At 41.5% G+C, this 21697-nt stretch overlaps 1 protein-coding gene across 4 annotated transcripts in view; it reads left to right on the forward strand.

Moving 5' to 3' along the window:
* Window positions 1-21697, forward strand: part of GRAP2 (GRB2 related adaptor protein 2) — a 102673-nt gene that overhangs the window by 64306 nt on the left and 16670 nt on the right. The window contains exon 1 of one of the 4 annotated variants that reach the window (XM_068666868.1): window positions 74-261. The exons of 2 other annotated variants lie outside the window; for them this stretch is intronic. Coding sequence is in view for 1 of the 2 variants with exons in the window: in XM_068666849.1 (XP_068522950.1) it covers window positions 20844-20902 (59 nt within the window). In the remaining variant the exon portion in view is untranslated. Of the gene's footprint in view, window positions 1-73; window positions 262-20763; window positions 20903-21697 lie in introns of those variants that run through there. One more of the 4 variants, XM_068666849.1, reaches the window with a different exon arrangement.

Consider the following 21697-nt stretch of genomic DNA (forward strand, 5'->3'; position numbering starts at 1 on the left):
AGCTGCCGTGCCTGCGAGTTCCTGCGTGGTTTGTGGTTTGCACCCTGCCGGCTTGATTGGCTGTGCTTGGCGAGGGAGAGGTGAAGATGCCTCAGTGAAGTCCTGTGTGTCCTGAATGGCTCTGCAGGCTTCAACCCGTGCTGAGCACTGGCACTGAAGGCAGGAGGCAAGTTGGTTATCTTGTTATGAAACTCCTACTGCTCCCCGCCGTTTTGTCTCAGCACAGATCCTGAAACAGCAGAGTGCAACCAGCCCTCAAAGGTACAGATCTGCTTGACTCCTTGCTTCTTTCGCTATGAAGTTTTAAGAGTAGCGTTGGCTAAACTAGCATGGCATTCTCTGCAGAGTTTAACAAGGAAGGTCTTACATGCAAGGCTGAGAATTCAGTGTGTTTTCATTTCCACCACAGCTGCATCAAGCTTTTCTGTTTGTCAATGGGGGATCAGGAATGTTCTCGGAAGAAGAAAATAATGTTTTCTTTTGTATTGTTTTATAGTCAGAAGGACAAAGCAAAGGGAGATCCAGATTTCCCAGAAACTTTAAGGTTGCCCTGAGAGAGATCAGGCAATTGTGTCTCCAAGACACCCAGTGTGATCATACTGACTGGGGCAAGATGCCTAGAAAGAAAAAATGCTTCTGGCAACTGCAGATCTGGCATCACTGACCCTTTTCTTGTTGTCTCCTGTGAAATGTGCTAAAGTCTCAAGGGATAAGGCCTGAATGTAATTTCTCCTTAATTGCTTTGTTAACATTCTTGTAAAGTTTTTTGGTGGACTGTAAGCGCAATATGCAACACTGGTATGAGACATTTTGTTAGGATAGCATGCTAGAGAGCTGGGTGGCATGGTCTATGTATGTTTCACATATGTTTGTGTGTATGGAGAATGCTTGAACTGCTTGACCTGTCTTGCAGTTCACTTCGGAGCAAAAGGATATCAGTCTCCAGGACATTATTTAGTAGTGCGTATTAGTACAAATTTTTTTTCTAGAAAAAATAATGTAAACTCTTTTCAGCAACAGTGGGAAAAGCTGTCACAAACTTGTCTGGAGAAGAAAGGTTTTGTATTAACTGAATTTCAAGTAAATAGGTATGGCAGGAAGAGCTGGGCTTTGTGGTGAGAAACCCTGAAGAGTTGCCCGCTGTTTGTGTTTTGGCATGGTCCATACTTTAGCCTCTGTCCCAGGTCTGTGAATATGCCATGAACCCTGTCTATGATGTGACGGTGAAATGAATTGGGGAAAAGATATGAAGAAAATGTGTGAAGAGGGGAAAAAAACAAACAAACATACAAACAAAACAAAACAAACAAACAAAAACCTGTTTGTATCCCACTGAGTCAATTCCTCAGACTTTCCCATCATCTCTGCATTTCCCATTTATCTCTGCATCCTTTCTTGCATTCAAATTTAGTATTTCCCCAGATAAGAGATTAAACACAAAATAGCCCTGTATGTGCAGGAAACAGAGTGACCTGGAGGTGGACGGATAAGCGATGTGAAACGTACCCAAATAAATTTGGCTTAATTTTGTTGTCTGGATTTGGAAGTTAGCTTCATCTCTAATATTCTTCTCCATACACAGCTTCTAAAATTATTACGACTGAGGTATCTTCCAGGGCAAAACAAGAATTGGCTTTTCACAAGACAGAATTTTTACAGTTCCTAGAGTACCAGGGCTCTGCCGCTCAACTTAGCTGTCTGTCCTATCTCATATACCTTTTTACATTAGTTTGCAGAAGATATAGTATGTCTGGAAGCCTGTCTGGTTTCCATAAGTTATAGCCATTACTCTATAATAAAAGACATCACTTCTCTCTTCAAACCTTGTCTTCTCTTACCTAGTCATACAGAATATTTTTTTCCACACTTCTTACCTTTCCACTCTTGCAACCATATGTCACTGCCCTCCATTTTCGCTGATTCAAGGGCAGCAGCGTAAGGAAGTAATGCCCTCCGTACAATGCTACACGTTGCCCTCCCCATCAGTTTGCAGCTTGACAGCAGCTCTCTGTGGCCACAAGCAATATCTGAAAGTTTGGCAGCAAGAGGTTGCTATTAAGCTACAGGTCTGGAGCTACTGCTGTAGGCAGTCTTTTTTGGTTTATTTTTACTGCCTGACATAATGAAAATGATCTTCATCCCCTTCACTATGTTTCTTCCCCTAACAGTATTTTCACTTGAAATTCTCCTCTTAGTGGAGCTGTAAGATATACGCCATAAAATACACTCGCTGCCAAGTTTAGTCTCTGATATAAGTAGTCAGAAGGGCCCAACCACTGTGGCTGGGGAAATGCCATATGTTTTACCAGTAATGAAGCACTTCTACCACCACTTGGTATCCCTACGTGTTTGGGGCTCGTTTTAGTTTCTTTCGTTTTTACGATATAATAAGGCCCTATCTTCCTCTACCTTTCTCTTTTCCCTCCAGAGTCTGGTTTTAGTGTAAGAGAAATGTAACTATCCTGTCTTCTTTCAGTTCCTTAAAATGCTACACAGAATATGATGATTGTCACACACTTGATCTGAGGCTCACGGCTGGCTGCAAGCCATGTTCCAGTCAGCACAAATGGCATCCATAAATCCCTTGACATATTTCAAAAATCTTCACTTTGCAGCTCCCTTGAAGGAGACTTCCTATTTTTTTCAGCTAACTTTTCCACCATTCTTCGTACTTTTGGGTGGCACAAAATGAAGTATATTGCCATTAGGGGTTATACAGCAGCAACTTTAGTTTTCCTGTATAATCCTTTCTTCTTAATGCCTGCACAGATTTTTGGCTATTGATGGGAATTTTGCCTCTTTGCCCTTATGACGGGGTCAGTATGAATGCTGTTACTGTATAGTTATAATCAGACTTATGTAAATGAATGTAAAGTCATTGAGATGTCAGAAGCACTAAAGCCGTACTAGTTTAACTAATATGATAATCTGCAAAAATGAACAGGCCTTCTGAGAATCAAGCCATAACCGCAGCCCATGTCAGTACCTCCATGTATGACTACACTGTACTTTATAGATGTCTCCTACAGTTCAAAGAGGTCGAGTAACTTGTCTGGAGGTGCACAGCAAAGCTTTACCTGAGCTGGGCTTAGAAACTGGATTCTTGGTCTTGTTTCTTAATCAGAAGACAAGGCTGCCTTTTTTCTGTGTTTTATAGTGACAGTCTCATTTTAAATGTGATTTCAAATAAGCACTTTTTAAAAAGAGAGTGCAAAAGGGAGGGACTTGCGCAAACATGAGTGGAACTGGTAGTGATACTAGCTAGGCTAACAAGTGTAGTAGGTACTATCACCTTCATGTTTCGAGGTACAAACTGATTCCCATGATATAGCCATTTGAGTGGGTTGATGCTCTACTCAGATGTTTCTGATCTCTGCTCCCTCTTGTGCCAGGGATATCAGGCTTACCTAGCTGCATAGTCTGGGTGAGAGGAAGGGCATCTTTTCTTCTTTTGGCTTTAGCCCAGAATACTGTCTCTGAAATATAGTAAATACTGTTGCTAGCTTCAGATAGATGAGAATGAAAAAAGTGATCTTGGAAGGGTCTGAGTTCTTCCTGTAGCCTTACATTTTTTGAAATTGTTTTGCTGATTAGAGAACCACACTAAAGTACCATTTAAATAACATCTAAGCGGGGGAGACTAACCTTTGAGGAATAAGCTTGCTAAGAAGGGCCATATTATGCTGGCACTGAGTTCATAGGTTAGTACTGAGAAATATTATGAGATGAAAGAAAATGACTGGAATGCCTAAATGAACAGTATGCACTAATACATGATGAAATCCTTTTTTCCTCTCTCTCGGAGCTCCAAAATTCATCCTTCTTCCCTCTCCCCAAGTCTATAACCTTTTTTACATGCAGCTTTATCTTTTCTGAGCAGTGTATGGTTATAATTGCATGCCATTCTTTTCCCTGAGGCACTGTATGCCTTGTGTTCTCTAGACGTTTCTTTCTAGTTCCCCAATTTATTTATTTTTTATTATCTCATCGTGACAAATTTGCCAGTAACCCTTAGAGTAAAAACTTCAACCCTCAGAGCTCTGGCATCTCTCTTTTATTTTTAAAATCTAGCTACATAAATAACAACATCATGTTTCTAGGTCGTAGCCCCTCCAAGCTACAGCTGAGTTCTGGCACAGGAGACACACTCCTTAACCCTGCAAACTAAACAGGGATTATCTTAGGATGTGGGCAAACTTCTAAAATTATCTTGGTGCACGAATGTGCTCTGATAATTGTTTTTCATGCAGAAGTGTGTAGCGTCTAAAGATAAGATACTGGAGGCATTCTGGCTGTTTGTACATGGGATTTGCTGTACCAGATCAGACTATCCATATATCACATCCCGTATGCTACACAAATAGTGGCTTAAACACAATGATTTGGAGAAAGGCGACCTGACCCTCTGTCAGCTGGGTATGAAGAGCTCTTGCATGGATGGAACAAATACTTTCTAACAGGGCAACTAGTTTACAGAGTGAAGTTTCAAGTTGTATTATCATTATGCTAACAGACTCATAATGCTTTTGTTGAACCCTAATGTGTTTGGCTCCTCCTTTTTTAGTAATCCTGACAGTGTAACAGATCTCTGAGATTCAATCCATCAAACTAAAACATTCTCCTGATTCTGTACAGTATAGGAGAACTGAATCTGGTCTCAACGTATTTTCCTGTCTTGAACAAAAGGAGAATCTTAATTCATTGAAGTCATTAAATACTTTGAGAAGGGAATGAATAGAATTGCAATATTACATTGCTAAAGATTATATAGGTGTTGTCATAATGTCATTACCTTCAGCAGGAGCGATGTACGGCAGTGGCACCCTTTGCCTACTGATTTGGTATAGTGTATGTTTCTATCTCCTGTATTGCAAGTAATTACAACTGTGATACATGCCTAAATGGTTTAATGCTATCTTCTCCTTTTGCTGTAATGAGCCCATGCAATAATCAAACCCTCTGAATGTTCATGATGTCAGAGCAGCTTTAAGTGATGTTCAAGAAAATATTTTTTCTTTCCCACGACATCACGATGAGGCAGTTCTCCGTGGGGCTGATACCGCTGTGCACAGTTGGAGTTTCATCATTAAGAGCAGCAGCTGCTTCCCTCTGTTTCCAAGAGAAGCGAAGCCAAGTGTCCCTGACGAAAGACGATGGAGTCTCCGCTGTCTGCAGACAATCCCGAGATGAAGCGATGAACAATTTGAAAGGGCCATGCTAGCTGTGGGCAGCTTGGGTATCTTGAAAAGTCCCTCTGTAGCATACCCTGAAGGAAAAAATTAAACACCAGGGTTTTTTTGAAGGGGATTTTTTGATAAAGAAATAAGATAAAGATAAAAAGGCTACCAATTTTGGGAAAACCTTAAAACGTTTTCAATGCAAGATTTTTACGATCTTTGAGTAGAATGATGATCTGGATTAATCCATTATCAAGGTTACAGAAACAAATAAAAGATCAAACCCAAAGCGTCAAGATTCTTAAAGAATCTACATTTTAAATTAATTTTAGTCCTTAAATTAGTTAGTAGATTTAACTCTAAATTCTCAGAAAATTCATTATGTGGTCTTACAGTTAGTGCTGTAATTCTCAATGAATGTGATGCTTCTCATACATTAAATAAAACACTGGCTTTTAATTTTAAATATGAGACTCAACTCAGCTGTAAGTACACAGACATGGCAAGTACCTCCATAGTTTTGTTTTTATTTTGATTTTTCAATACTGTTCTGGTTTGGTACCTTGGCTGTTGAGGTCACTGTGGGAAGCAGGGTTGAAGCAAACACAGGATGATGGCTGTAGACATTAATTGTTCATTAATAACTGTAGCTTCAGAACAGGTTTAGAAATACTTTCCCAAATCTCCAGAGCTTCTGAGGGTCAGCTCCTTAAGCACCCTGAGCTCTATTATTAATTAGTTCCTTCACAGCATGGCTTCAGCTGACTTTCAGACACTGTTGACACCATATCCTTTGCACTGACAGGGGTTATTTCTCCATTGTGAAAAACAGGCAATTCCTTAATATTCAAGTGGTTTACTCAAGGTCTATTCCTCAATGTGGAGTATCAGGGAACAGAATGCACAGGTGATTTGGTGGCAGGGTGGGTGGCTTTAGTCAATACAATACAACTGCCTGGAAGGTACTTCCAACAGCTACATCAAGGGAATAATTCCAGTAATTTATTTATACAATAGCTGTCTTAATGAAAAATAAATTAAAAAAACAGTTCTTGCAATGAAGGTAAAGTCATAAAATAGCAGAAGATGACCCAGGCTTCAGCAAGCTCTCAGTCTAAAGAGAAAGGTAAATGAAGTGTGGAAAGTAGAGGGGAGGAAATATGAAGGGCTTGTTCGAGTGAGGAGCTCCCTCAGTGTTGTCCTGCCAGGGCAGTGGCTTGGGGACAGTTCTTTGGTGGCCTCTGAAACTCCTGAATAAGAGTTCCTTTTTCTGGCTTGCTTTCCATCTCTTTGGTAGTACCTCAAAGCTCCCCACACCTGCTTTTGCCTATGTTATTACTGAGTCACTGTAGTAAATCAACAGGGGTGCCACTCAACTGAAGGATTCCTTTCCTCTCCATAGCCAGCTAAAGAGCTTTTACAGCTTTTGCCTTTCTTTGTATGCTACAGCCTCCAGAGGCACTGAGAATGGTAGCATGCTTGTAACCACTGCTTTGAGTCTTTTAAGCACCTTCTGGTTTCATCTGGTAATTTAGGGGGGATTTCAAAGGAAACTCTCTGCACTTCAGGAGATGGTGGTAGTGACTCAGAGGGAATCGAGCCCTTCCCTCTGCCTCAGTGCTGAATGATTTGTCCTAACGCACTTCTTGCAAGTGAGACCCTCGACCACGGCTTGATTACCTGTGGTCATCAATTGTCCTTCGGCTAATTACGTAAGTCTGAAGGTGTTTGCCCTGATAGCCCAGGCAGATTTCAGTTTGCCTTCTGCACATCTGACATTTTGATTTTAATTGGGCAGTTGTTGCTTCTGCTCCTAACCTGCTGTGCACTGCTGAAAAGCACGGGAGGATGGATTTCATTGTTAGGTGAAGGGATAGATACAGAGGCGGAGAAAGTGGCAGCCAAACTGGAGGTACCCTCCGGGGTAAATGTGAGGTCGAAGGACACAGTTGTCATGTTCTAATATTCAGGCTTACTGGCTCTGCTACTGCATACCAGCAGTGTCCAGAGAAGCACAATTCTCAATGAGGCTTCGGCAAGAAAAGAGCTCATAATAGGGTTTCTTAATTAAACTGCTGGGTAGTTCTAGCAAGAGAAGCCAAAGGAGCAGCTGTAATCCTTTAAAACACACCAGGGAGAAGCTACAGCAGTGTGTGGCCCCTGCACCCTGCCCAGCATTGCTGCATCCCCCTCTGATGAAGCCAATCAGGATGAAAGAAATACAAAGTGAGGCTGAATTTAATTCCTGGTTTGTGAAACATGGTGGAAATCTCTTGGGGTGAACAGCAGTTATTTTCTTAATGATTTACTGCTGTTTGGAACTGTTTCTGTTTGGCATGGTTAGTTTTACTTTTTTTGTATGAAATGTTTTTAGCCTTCAAGCAGGATGTTCTTTTTGAAATGTTCTTCTGTTCAGTCTAAACAAGCCTGGCATGACATTTTCTAAGGGGGTGGTGAAAAATGCATCAACTTCTGCTATACAATCTCAAACACCTAATTGGCTTCAGCTTGGGAAGGGTTGAGTGCCTACCTCTTTCCTTGACCAGCTGCAAAGTCCAACCATTTTCAGACTGAGCAACCAAGAACCAGTATGCCAAAATTTAGTGAATGCTTTTTCAGGATATTTGGGGATTAGCTTCTGTCCCAAAGGTAATCACTTTATTAAGTATAGCTTAATTTTTGAAAAGCTGCAAGCTAAAACACAAAGCTCATCTTCAAGACTAAAGAGACATCACACTGTAATCAAGTATTACAAGATATGCAATAGTAATGAAACTGAACATTACAGTTTCTTAAATCTGATAGCAAGTAAAATAGATATGAGTAGAAGAAACTGGTAGAAAACGGAACAGAAAATGGAAGTGCAGTCAGCAGAGAGGTTTGGGTATTTTTTTGTGTTTTATATGGAAGCAGAAGTTTAGTATTGAAAATGTTCTTAGTTTATTCAGTTTGAATAAAATTCATCTAGTTCATCAGTGAAGTAATCACACTAATCCCTATTTTGAGGGTATAAGTCTTGGAGAAGTGCATGGACCTTGCCTGAGTCTTGTGATGAGTAATTCTTACCATAGGCTGGTTTCCCACTGCAAAGCCCTTACCACATTCATGTTGCATCTTGAAGGGTGAGAGCTGCACAGTTCCTACACTTCACAGCTCTCAAAACTGTCTTCTGCAGGTTTTCTAAGGTATGTAGAAGAGGAGCACCTCTTGAAAGCTGTGTAAGATACATGACATAGATTGCCTTCAGTGTCTAGCTTGGTCTTTTTATCTGCTGTGTCTAACCAAGATTTTTTTTTTTTTTTCATTCTGGAATTTCCTTATTTCCTTTTTTTTGTTTGTTTGTTTGTTTTTTTCAGAATTCTATCTACAAACAATGCTTTTCTAAAGTTATGTAGTCAAAGTGTAAGGCATACAAAATTCAGGAAGTAATAACTGTAATGATCATTTTAGTGTGTTTTGATAATACGCAACTGTATAATTGGAGTCTAGCACTGAAGTCAATATGATTTTTAAAATATATATTTTTTAATATTTTAAGGTACATACTGAAAGGAAAACTTTAATCATTTAATGAACATTTTGTACCTAAATGATTTTCAGTATGCCTTTGATCTACACAGGTACATAATTTCTTATTGCCTGATTGAGACTCGTGTTGCATTAGAGTAGTCGCTGTATAAAAGTTGGGTTGCATCCTCATCTCATATAATTTCAAAGTTATCCCTGCCATGAGCAGGGCCTTGAACTGGGTGAACTCCACAAGTCCCTTTTAATCTAATTACTGTAGGATTCCATAAACAGTCCCAATCCATTGTTTTTTGTTAAGTTGCACCATATAGAAGAATAGCATCTGTGACCTCCTGCTGCTCCACATAGTTTGCATTAAGTACAGGGAAGACAGTCCAAAGAATAAGGAAAAAGAGATATAACAACGAAAAAACACAATCAATTCAATACACTGGCAATATTATTATGATAATTTCTTTTCAACTCTTTCATGAGGTGTTTCTTAGATGACAATGCTCCCATCAGCACCGTGTATTTGGGAGAATACTTTTAGGAACAACTGACTATGATGTTTTATTGTGTTATGGAAGAAATAGCATGTTGTCCTCTCCTCCTAAACCAGACTGAAATGTTGAATGCAACAGCTGGCTTCTTTAGATGTGCGCACACCTATTTCTCAGCCTTAAGAGTCGAGGTAAAACAATTGCACTCTCACAATTGCAGGACCTGGTGGGACCAGAGCTGATTTTCAGAGGGTCTGTGAACTGGTTTGTAGATCATGCTGTGCCACTGTCCTGATTACCCGCGTGTAGATTCTCTCCCCATTTCACCACCACTTCCAATGGCTATTGCACCTTTTTGTACCTCAATAGGTGTGCCTTGGACTCGACACACAAATCAAAATTGGGTTTCCAGCTCATTCCATTTTATCTGATGTACAAAACCAATACAAGCATAGTGGATAGGTTGAAACTGCAATAATATGCCTGCAGTTCTAACCCAAATAAATGGAAAAGTATATTTTTGTAAACTTTTTTTTTCTTTTTTTAATGAGAATTGCATGTGCTCCTTTATTTAATAGGGCAGAATCTGCGTAGGCTATGCCCAATGTTTAGGCTTTCAGATACAGAAAACATATGAGACTTAATATGAATACAAATGTCATGAATATACACTTTCGTTTCTATTAAAGCAATTTTACTTGGAGATTTAAGTATTGCCATTCAGTGGTTTGTATGCAAACAGTGGCTTTGAGCAAGAATGACTGAATCTGAGAGAGGCGATGTCCAGCCCATATTCACAAGGTTAATTGAGTGCAGTATCAATAACTTGCAGAATAGAGGTGCAGGTGCCGGGGTAGGGAGGATCTGCAGTGCATTAAGCAGTAAGGAAATCTTAATTTAAAGAATACAATAAGTTGAATGTTATGAAGAAAAAATTTAATTATAATAACAGAGATCGTGGCAATACTCTTTACCTATGTGACACACTGCAAGTCCTGCTTTGGATGCAAATACATTTTTAGCTCTGTGCAAAACCAAACCTGACTGCTTTTAGTTTGAGACAAGATACCAGTGTTCTGCTCGATGTTACATCTCCTCCAGAATTAGTTCAAGCATGGCCCCCTGCTTCCATATCACAGCCAGATTCTCCACCTTCATCCTCCTTTGTGACATAACCTTGAGTAGTCTCGTGAAGCATCTTTTAGGTTTGCCTCCTTCACTTTCTGAAAATATTTTCTCTGCAGTGTTTCACCAGGATCTTCATAGTGATAGATTTTTTTTTCTTTCCTTTAAGTAAGGGCTAAATTGGTGTCTTTGTCCAGAATTTCAAGCCCAAGAGCTTGAACCGAGGCTCCTAAGCCTCATAGGTGAGCATGTGCTTTAAAATAATATAATACTTACAGTTGCTAAATATGCATGGCTCAGACTTCAGTGGGAAGTATAAGCAGTCAGACTCTGCAAACTTGTGCTTCCAGCTGGAATTACAACCAACAGAGAAGGAGCATAACGTTAGGCCAGCTCACGCTTTAAGAAGTTGCCATATATTATTATTTCCATTGAGGTCTAAATAAGTGGTTCATTGCTGCTGATATTTGACTAGTGCCTAAATTCCGGATTCAGCTGATACCTGCTCCCGGGTGCTCCCTGTCACCCATATGCACCTTCCCTCCAAGTGTACGCAGACCAACTCATTCACAGTTGCTCAGACCTGTGTTTGCCAAGGAAAACACGACACACATCACCTGAAGTGTGCTCGCGGGACCTCTGTTCCTCCGTTCAGGCATACTGCAAATGAACATCTTTCATTTATAATCAGATCCCTAGAGATACAAACGTTCAAACATACTTTTGCTCAGATGTGTTCAGGCTTGCATGCAGAATGCCTGCTCTCGTACAAGGGCAGAAGAGGCAGTTTGCAGGCTGCTGCGCTCACCCAGACATGCGTGTAATCCCACTTTCTCACACGCATGCAGCCTGCTGTTTTCCATGTGTGTATTATAGAAAAAAAAAATGTAAATCTCTTTTTTTCCCATCCCTGCCTAACATGCAAATGTGGATAGCACATTGAGATTAGAAGTAAATGTAGCAGAATGACTTCAGTCAACCTCAAATGTCGAATGACTCATTCACACCCTTTGCGCAGTGTTCCCTTTTTGCCACATGCAATCTATTGAGCAGTCTGGCGGCTGCGTGGTTCCCTGCTGCAGAGCTGCAATCGATCGCTCGCTCGCTCGCTGGAGGAGCGGGGCCGTGATTAGCCATGCAGGGTGTGCAGGGGTTACCCGGTGAGGTTCCCATCAGCCTCACTGCTGGGAAAGTTCCCGTGCTGCAGGCGTGGGAAGCGTGGGATGTCGGGTCTCATCTCTGCCTACAGGAACTTTGTGTGCTTAATGACATCTTAGTCTGCACATCGGTTCAGCAACCGATATTCCTACATCAGGATGCGGTCTGGGTATTTCTACTCCAGATGCTGAAACCTTATTCCAATTTGATAAAACTTATTTATGGATTAAGATAAACAAGGACAAGTTGTTCCTACTTGAGGGTAAAAGTGTCTACACATTAAATCATTCAAGAACTGCTGCTGTACTTTAATTTCAAAGGTATCGTAATCCAAGTGAACTAAAAAATGCATAGACAAGCATGAAATATGTTCCACGCTTCTACTTAAAATGCTACGATTTCTGTGCAGAGACAAACCCCGGGAATAGTAACAAGCTGGCACTCACATTTACCTTACAATCGGAAGAAAAATTGGATTGACTGTTGGAGTTGCATCTTTAAACATATGAATTATTGTAATTGATTGCTTTTAAAACCCTTTCAGAAGCATTCCCAAGTGCAGATTCGTGCGGGCTGACTTTAATTTATGGAAAGGCTGTTTTGTAGCACTTAAGCCTTGTAAAAGGGGTGCCGTGTTTAAATGGAAGTTGGGCCATGAAGATCCATTAAGCAGAAAAAAAAAAAAAAATAACAGCTAATGCAGCACTGAGGCTCAGAATGTAAATATGCAAGTAGTGACATTATGCAACGAAGGTACCATAGGAGTGCTAACTGTACCATGTGGCAGATACCTCTAGCAGGGTTTCAATTTCTCTGTCGTTACTTAAACACGAAACTTTATATAAAAGTCTATCAGATGTTCTTCTCAGAACAGATGTGGCTGTGAGCTGAAATTATGTACAACACGGCCAAGATAAGAGGACTCTTGGAACCTAATTATCAGATTTCCTATGTTTGTGTTTAGATTATCATAGCTAAATGTACATTGAAGCCAACGTTTATATTTCTTCCTTTTGTAAAAGCACAAGAGGAGAGGAAAAATATATAAAGAAAATGGTGAAAAAAACTTTTCAGTAGAAAAACACAACTTGTACAGACAGGTGCAATTTTGTACAAAAATAGCTCTATGGTTAAAAGGACAAAGAACTGCTACTTTTTCTTACTGACTTAACTGTAATCCTACTTCTGTGCAAAATACTATTGGCACACGATGCAATCTTAGTAGTAGAGTTGCAAGTTTTGCACAGTTGTGTGTGTTGCCAGGGTGAATCTTACCAAAACCAAAAATAAACAAAACATACAAAAGGAAATAGCAGCTTCCTCACTGATCTCACTCTTCTTCCCATTTTACATAAAACTCCATCAGCTGGCACGATCAAAGAAACATGCAGTAGCTGATTTGAAATGTAATACTATGTACCCAGCTGTAGTTGCTAGCAGATTTTCATACCATATTTTTCGCATATCCCACTCAAATGTATTGCTCTATAGTAGGGTCCAATAAAAGAGTAAAAGTTATTTTTACCAGACTGGATTAATGCCTTAATGTAACGAAATCTCTAGGTTGTGCTGTGCTCAGATATAAAGAAACGATAGCCTTCTGTTGCATCTTTTATTGTTTATATGTGAAGGGAGAAGTTTCTGTACAGTTTTGGAAATGAACCAAAGGCATGGAGCAAACTTATTCCTATCTTAGCATTTACACTCTTTTTCTGTATTTCCATTTCACATTGTGAAATGCATGGTCCTGCCTGGATAAAGGGAATTCAGCATTCACGTGCACATCTAGTGTGTACTCATACGCAGACCGTATGAGCATGAACAGCAGCAGAGCTCAGCTCTTAGCTGCAGTGCAAGAGCTCAGATTTACAGAACAGTGCATGGGATGCTCCGTGTGTTTTGGAAATCTCTCTCTGAATGCCAAAGCTGGAGCTAATGAATCTTGAGTATTCTTTACTAATATTTGATATCATAATAGAAGGAAAGTACCTTTGAATGTCTGGATCTAATTGTAGGTGGGTTTTACTGTCTGTGGAGGCTGGTTGTTTTTAATCTAGTCTCATTTTGACGGATTCTTGATTTTGTTCTGATTCTTTCGCACTGGAAGCAACTTTTGGAAAGTCCTTCCTGAGAGGAAACGTGCCTGAAATACAGCATCATTCCTCATCCTAGTCTCTTGTATGATCACTTTGAGAAGTCTGATAGTTGGCACATAGCGCTTTGCAGACCTCTGACACCAACTGAAGTAGGACAGCAGGAGGTATGAGAAGCAACAAGTCTCCAGCTGACTTGTTGCTGCCAGCACGATGGTTCCCTACAGCTGTTCACAGCTGGTGTGATTCAGAGAAGCTTTGACAGTACTTGTAATTACACCACAGACCAGTTTTAGGATGAGCAGTCCCAGAATTTCACAGAGCCCAAGCATGGTCTGATGCCCCCTGGATCCCTCTCTACTGCAGTCTTTTAATAAGCTTAGATCCTCACAGAAGATAAAGATCATAGCGGGCTACACCTGCAAAAAACAGATGTACGTACACGTATATGGATTGCAGATCAAATTCAGAGGTATGCATCCTTGTGCTTGTTCTGATCTACATCCATTTATCCTCTAATGCACCTCCAATATCGGTGCAAATACACTAAATGCTTGGGGTGAAGCTATTGATTTAGTAGCCTGTTGCAGCCTAACGTCCTGTGAGACCACAAAGTGTGAGCTCCACCTGTACACCAAGGCAGATCCCTCACATACATATGCACATGCACAACGGGAGTGTGATTCTTATTCTGATAACCACACACTTGCAGTAAAATACATATCAGCCAGCACTGAAGCTTACCAAGAAAAGACGAGAAAAATTGAGAGGCAGTTAGTTAGATAAAGTATGAGGGGATTTTTTTAAAAAATAAAGAACATTGAAGGAAGTGGCTACATTTTTTCATACTTTAGGTATTCATCTGGAGGGCTCGAGAAGGAGCTGCTCGACAATTGTGCCGAAAGAGACCGTTCGAAGCAACTTCCCATCAGGCGGCATTCCTCAAGTGTCGGCTCTTTAGGAGCAGTCAGGGAAAATTCATTCTGTGGGAAGCAGTTAATGGAGCTGCATTACCGACCCCTTATCGCTCTGCCTGATAGAGAGACAGCAGGTTCACTTCGGCAGCTCCGGAGCCCTGATCAGTTCAGATTAGGGGCACATTTTCTGTCTGGCTTAATCAAGCATGTTTAGGTATATTTATCATGATTAAAGGGGTGTAGCGCAGGGAGGGGGATGAAATAGAGGGCGAATACTGTTCTCTAACTTCAAATGGAAGCTTAGCAAATCCCACTGAGTCACTAGGTGCTCATCAAAGGGAGAATTTAAATCCTGAAAATGAATGTTTTGTTGAACACTCCAGCACTGGATTCAAATCACTGAAGAAGAGTTATTTCTCTTTCTTTTGTTTCTTTCCTCCCTGTGCTGCTTGCATGCAGTGAAGAAGCAAATCAGCTCATGCAGCCCATGTTGATTTTGGCTTGATAGCCACGCAGCCCCTGCTTAGCTTACTGGTAACTCAAATTCTCGTAACATGAAGACAAAATTAACTATCGTCATAAAGACCTAGACGAATGGCTCCCCTAGTTTTGTCGTGGTTATCTTTCAGGGAAGCACAGGGAACCGCTACAACAGCCTGGAGGACTTTGCTAATTGTTAGCGTTCAGAAGGGTCGGTGATAAACAAATTGTAGACTGGGACAAGGCTCTTTTTTTCTAGAGGTAGCACAGCTTCTCTGTCTTCACTTGGCTGTTTTTTTGTTTGTTTGTTTGTTTGTTTGTTTGTTTGTTTTATTATTATTATTTATTTATTTGAACACTCTAAAAAGAGTTAGCCCTATTCGTTATAAAATCAAGACGTGCCAAATTTGAGGCTGCTGTAGCTTGGTATAGTTCATAGATGACGGTGACCAACTGATAAAGCTAAAAGAGGTGATGTTGGCTCCCAAGAGAGCAGTAAGGAGAAAGGTTTCATAGGTCTGACAGGGATCAGAGACTGGGCCTTCTGGGGAAAGGCTCCAGAGCACGGTCAGGTTGCAGATCCATGGGTTCTTGCCCTGAGCCACTGTCCCTCTTTAGCTCCTACGCCAGATAAGTGTAGAGCAGGCTTGGAAGAAGTGCTGTTACGATGAGCGTTGTATTCTGTTCATCGTTTCCTGTGGTCTCCAAACTTCTTTAGCCTTGCAGATTCATCCAGATTTCTCAATGATGGCACAAGCTGCTGTTTGGTGAACAGAGGCCTCCTTGACAGCGTGGTGGATCTGCAGAACCTTAAAAAGTGGTTCATGACCCCCACATTGAAAACATCTGAGGCAGAACACTGCCCAGCCCAGCAGGCATGCTTTGGCTCTGTGTCCTCAAAGCAGCTGTCAACACAGAAGCTGTAAACCAGTTTCTTCTGTCTGGATTCTTGGGCAACCATGAAGCAGTTAAAGGAAATCTGTGGAAACCCAGGGGAATTGTTTGGCAGCAAAGAAAAGAGGTCAAAACTTCCCTTTCTCCATCGTAATCTGCTGCCTCCTTCTCTGCTAATCCATTCACTTCTGTGGCGGTTCAGTTCCTGTGATGGTGTAATTGCTGTCAAGATGATGATCTGGGATGTCACGAGCATGGCTCAGTGTAATCACTCTACAAAGACAGAAGGTGGAGAACTTAACTGATTATATACAAAAAGTGCTAGTGAGACTCTAGTAATGCAGTAATCGGGAGTTATGGGGTGGGGAATGTGTAAGAGGGAGTTGGCAGGTTTGGAGGGATTTGAAGAAAATATTTAATCTCATCAACTTTGACAGTACGTCTTTAGAATATGAAGCCAGAAGATCATAGCAATATGCTCCCAAAGAAAAATCTCTCAGAAGCACAGAGATGCTCATCAGCCAGAATGGTAGGGGGTATCTTTGGAGATGAATTAGCAGTGTGATGGGAAGGGTTGCTTGAATCATATAGCAAAATAGCAACTGCTGTTCAGGATTAGAGCCGCATCTCCTTGCAGTAAGTGGTGCTACATTAATGATACCAGGCAGTGTAAGTCGTACACTCTCCCGATGAACACACAACTGTAGAATTAGGACAGTATTCTTACAGTTAGAGCTTATTCCTGTAAGAAAAATGGCTTCACACCCTTGCTTGAAATAGGTGTATGAAATGTGCAAGCACAGTAGGCTTTAGTCACCGCAGCTTAACTGAATGTGGTTTATGAGGGTGACAAGTCCAGCACTAGAATAGCAAAAGGTGAGTGTCAACAAGCGATGCAGAGTTGACTGAGCTGTTTGAAAACCCTACGATGCGAACAAGCAGGACTACTGCAGGTGACCAACACGGCGCAGAGATTTCAAGACGATCTTTATTAGCAGGAGGCACAGCAAGCTGGGACGCGGCTCTGTCCAGATCAGTTCACGGAGCTCTGCAGAAAAGCTTTTACAGTGCTGCCACTCCTGTGCACTCAGTCCTGAAAAAAATAACTGCCCGCTAATGACCTGTCACTACGGACAGCCCGAGCAGCTGCCTGCAGAAAGCAAAGCGGTGAGAGAGGATGAATTGCTGTGTGTGGAGCACATCTGAGTGTGGGACAGGAATAGATGGGAGATCAGGCAGGAGCAGACAGCTTCCATTCATAACATTCAGCTTTATGTGGATTTACAGCCCTGATGCTCCTGAATCCACAGATGCTGAGTTATTACTTACAACAAAATATAGCAATTGAAATCTCCCTTGTTTCCAACTTCTGTTTTCCTTGCTGGCAATGTTACTTTTGGAGGCAAACTAATTAAGAACATGGAGAAGTAGTTTACACTGAGGACAAACAAGCCATAGCCTCTTAATCTTTCATATATTAGCAACCTGAACAATTTGGAGTAGGCAAAATGTTTGATTCCTGTGTTTTATTGGAAATAACATTTTTTCCTTTTTTTTTTTCTTTTTTTCTTTTTTTTTTTTTCTTTTATGTTCTGTTTGCTTTTATTTCTGGCAGCTCCCCTGCCTCCCAGATAGAAATTGAAGGTTAAAATGCCTTTGGAGAAGTTTTTTCTTTTGAAATCTCCAGTTCAAGAAGAAGTGAATAAGTTTGTTGGTTTTTTTGTTTGTTTGTTTGTTTGTTTGTTTTTGGTGAGAGTTTATTCTTAGGCAGTTTTCAGACCTCTTTGCAGACACACTTATGATCAGATTGTTAACTTAAGCATAAAACCAGGTGTAAGTTCATCTGAATCAATTTTGTTAAATCCAGGTCTTCCCAGACCATACCATAGCCATGTTCATCCATCCCCTCTCTGATTGTGCCAGTAGCAAGTGCTCCTGAGGATGATGTAAGAAGTCTGCAGCAGGTCGTTGTGGAGTAATCTGTCTGCTTGGCTTGGGGTTCACGTGGTTGTCTAACAGAGATTGGCCAAAACGTGAAGTCTTCAGCCCTTTCCGTAGGGTTACCATTAATTCTGGCAGGGTTATCTGGGTGTTTCTTTGAATTTTTTTGTGATGGTTGGTGAAAAGGTTAACACGCTACCATAACTGTGTCAGGGGAAGAGTAGATCGATGTAAAAAAAAAAAAAAAAGAAGAAAGAAAGAAAGAAAAGAGCGTTTGTTCTTATCCTGCCCTATTCCCTATACTTTCTCATTGTTAGGAGCCTGCCACTGTTGAGTCTTTTATTTGCGGCAGAGAAAGCCATGTATTTTAGGGTTTGACATTAAATATATTCAATATTATCATGGAATGGTTCTGGATATCTATCAGGAAGGCAGTCAGTGCTTTCTGACAGTGCCAGGCAGCAGGCATGAGTGACAGCTCACAGCAACCCTCTTGCTGGGGGGCTCGTTAGATCACATCATGGTAAAAACAGAGAAAATAGGTCATTACAATGTGTAATGTAATGTAATCTGTCAGGCCATTCACAGAGCATGAAAATGAACATAGCTGGAAAACAAGAGGACTGTGAGGATTGGTGTCGCACCTGGCTGTACAGAAGGTTGTATTCCTGATCTGTGCAGTGATGGCCACATGTCAAACTTTTCACAACAAGAGCTGACTGCTATACACTTCTTATGGCCCCCTACTATCTTCATCTATATATATATACATATATATATATTTATTTTTTTTTCCCAGCAAAATATATAGGGGATTATCCTCTGCAGAGCGAAATCTCATTCCTTCTACCCCTTCCTGGTTTGGGTGCTCCATAACGTGCAGCCTACCTCTGTTTTCACCAGCAGCTATTCCAGGGACATGATTCCTTCCCAAAAGGGTGGTGCGTGTGGGAATGGCCACCGTTTGCTGCTGTTCTGGTTGGCTTAGACCAGCAGAAAGCGGTGGGTTTTGTGAAGCCCTGGGGCTCATAGGAAATGGTGAATCACGTCAGGGTACAGCTCCGCGCCGCCCATGAGGCTGTGCCCAGCCAGTTTGGGGAATGAGGGGAGGAAAAGGCAAGCACACAGCAAAGTTTCTTTCAATAGAGCCTGCTGTATCCCAGCACTCTTTACAATGAGCTCCTAGTACGTATGAGAAACAATGCATAAAAATTTCCTCTTTGCCTTTTCCACGATTCTCATTATTTTCTACATTGCTTTTGCCTTTACCCATCTGACTTTTTTTTTCCTAGAATGAAGGATCCTAGCCTGTTTTATGTGGACCTCTCAGAAACTTTCCATTCCTTTGGTCATCCTTAGCGACTTTCTCTGTACAATTTCTAAATACTATTGCCTCTGTTGTTGAAATGGAGGGGTGAGAACTAGCTGCCGTATTCGCGTTACGAATATTCAGACAGGTGCCCTATGGATTTGTATGGTGACACTATGTTGCTTCAGGTTTTGTTCTTTGTTGTTTTCCTGACGTTTCCTAACACACTTTTTTGACTTCCACTGAGCTGATGCTTTGATAGAGTTATCTGCAGGGGCTCAAAGGTATCTTTCCTGAGTGATGGTTGCTAATTTTAAATTCATCACTGTGTTCATACAGTTAAGGTTGTTTATTCCCATGTCCATTATTTTGCAGTCATTAGCAGTGAGATTTGTCTTCCATTTTAACAGTATTTTGAAACCCGTCTGCAAGTCTTCATGATCAGGTTTAATTTGTATTACCCTGATTATTTTTTTTTTTCTCATCAGTAAGCTTTGTCACTTCATTTTTTCCAGATTATTTATGAATATGTTGAACTATTCATTCATTTCATAACTTTTAATAAGCTGTTAATCCTCTAAAGGAACTTTCCTCTTCCTCTTGGAGAGCTTAGGAGGTTTTTTTAAGAGTCTTTGGTGAAAATCTTCATCTGAAAGGATTTAGAAATGCAAGTACCTCATATCAACTGATCACCCGTATCCACATGTTCATCAGCTCCTTCAAAGAACTGCATCAGATTTGGGCAGTATGACTTCCTTCTGCAAAAGCTGCGTGAAGGGCAATTGCGATGTTGCTGCTCTCTTGTGCCCAGTAATTCTTTTCTTCATAATTGTTTCTATCAATTCAGACATACAGAAGTTGGACCTGTCCTTTGCATCCCCTCAAAGCACTTTTTAAAACTGTGGTGTTTGCTGCTTTTTGGCCTAGTATTGAGGCCGGGTTAGGTACACATTTTATGCCACAGCTTAATTGCTCAACCGTTACTATTTCATGCTAAGTTTACGTTTCTGTCAAGATTTCTAAAATATCAAATCCTTGGATTTACTCCTGTTCATTTACTGTTTTGTCCTAAAACCTCTTCTTCCATTTCTGTAGCTGGAGACAGTTCCCCTGGCTCTTCTCTGCAGAGAAAACCCCAGTGCAGGGACCAACTCACATTCCTTTGGAAGATGCATGGATGCAGAGAATTCATTTAGCTTTTATGCCTCATCCTTATCTTCTTTGAGCACTCTTTTTACATCTCAATCATCTGTCAGCCCTACAGACACTCTGGCAGGCTTCCTGCTTCTGTTGTCTTTGAAAATAATTTTATTACACGTTTTTATGTCTGTTGCTACTTGTTCCTCCAGATACGCTTTTCAACGGACTTTATATGGCTTCTCATTTAACTTGCCAGATCTGTGCTCTTTTCTGTTTTCCTTATTTGGGTACAACTTACACTTTTTAAGGGACCGTACCCTCCGTTATTTGTCTGTTAAACCAGGCTGGGCTGAGGCAGCAGCAAAGGGCAGGTCCTTTTCTACTGCCAGCACCATTATAAACATTCATCATACCAAATATTTCCAATGTTAGAGGCTGATAATGGTCCATGCCACTGTTCTGTGCCCCCACGTCTGTCCCCTGTGCCCGCTTCTGACTGTCATCGTCCACACACGTGGACCCGCTACCGATGTGGCACATTTATTGCTGCAGGGAGGAGCCTGGTATGGGCTGAGCTCTCCTTCTCTTCCGTCCCCTAGATGGTAACGTGCCTCCTGCTTTCTAGCAAAGTGCCAGAGAAGAGGAGAGCTGCCACAAGGTATGGGGCGAGCATGGCTCAGGGACCTGGGGGGGGCTGAGCTGTGTGGGAAAGGTACCAGGGAGGATGGTGGGCTTTTGGAGGGAGAAGTAAAGAAATGCAAGGCAGGGGAAGAGCATGGGATCCCAGCGCCGTCTTGTTCAGCAGCTTCCCCAGCAGGGCAGTGCTTCTGCAGGACAAATCCCTGCCCCTCAGCCAAATCGGACCAGCTGGAAACCGAAGGATGAGGTGGGCAAGCAGGAGGTGCTTTCCCCCACCCTCGTACTCCACACCAGCCCCCCAGCACAGCAAAGATTCACGCCTGTATACTCTCACAATAATGTGCAGTGCTGTGATACTCCCTTTTGGTGCTGCCGGTGTACAGGCTTCCCGTGGTGCTGCCCAGCTCTGCTCCGTCATGACTGGAAGCAGCACAGAAGGCCCAGGTTTTCTCCAGGGTGATTAAGTGCCATCCTTGTCTGGGGCATTTCTTACCAAACTGCTGTTGGTTATAGAGCCCTGGAAGTTTGTTCATTCTGTGGATGTCGTTCCTAGGAGCTTTATTTTGTCTGGGCGTTGTGCAGCAGGGGCTCAGCCCAGAGCTCTGAATTCCTTTGGATGGCAGGACAGCCAAGACTTAAATGTGGCAGTGCTGAGCATTTTTGCGACTTGTTCTCCCTTATAAATTTTACCCTCTTATCACTGACAGTCAGCGGAGCCGCGCCGTTAACTCGGTAGCAAGAGGTTTGTGTTTTTGGAACGAAATATTCCCATGCCACTTGTATGTGGCTTAGCTGGTGACAACAAAGCTTTTAT

Source organism: Anas acuta, chromosome 1 (assembly GCF_963932015.1).
Source record: "Anas acuta chromosome 1, bAnaAcu1.1, whole genome shotgun sequence".
Lineage (NCBI taxonomy): Eukaryota > Metazoa > Chordata > Aves > Anseriformes > Anatidae > Anas > Anas acuta.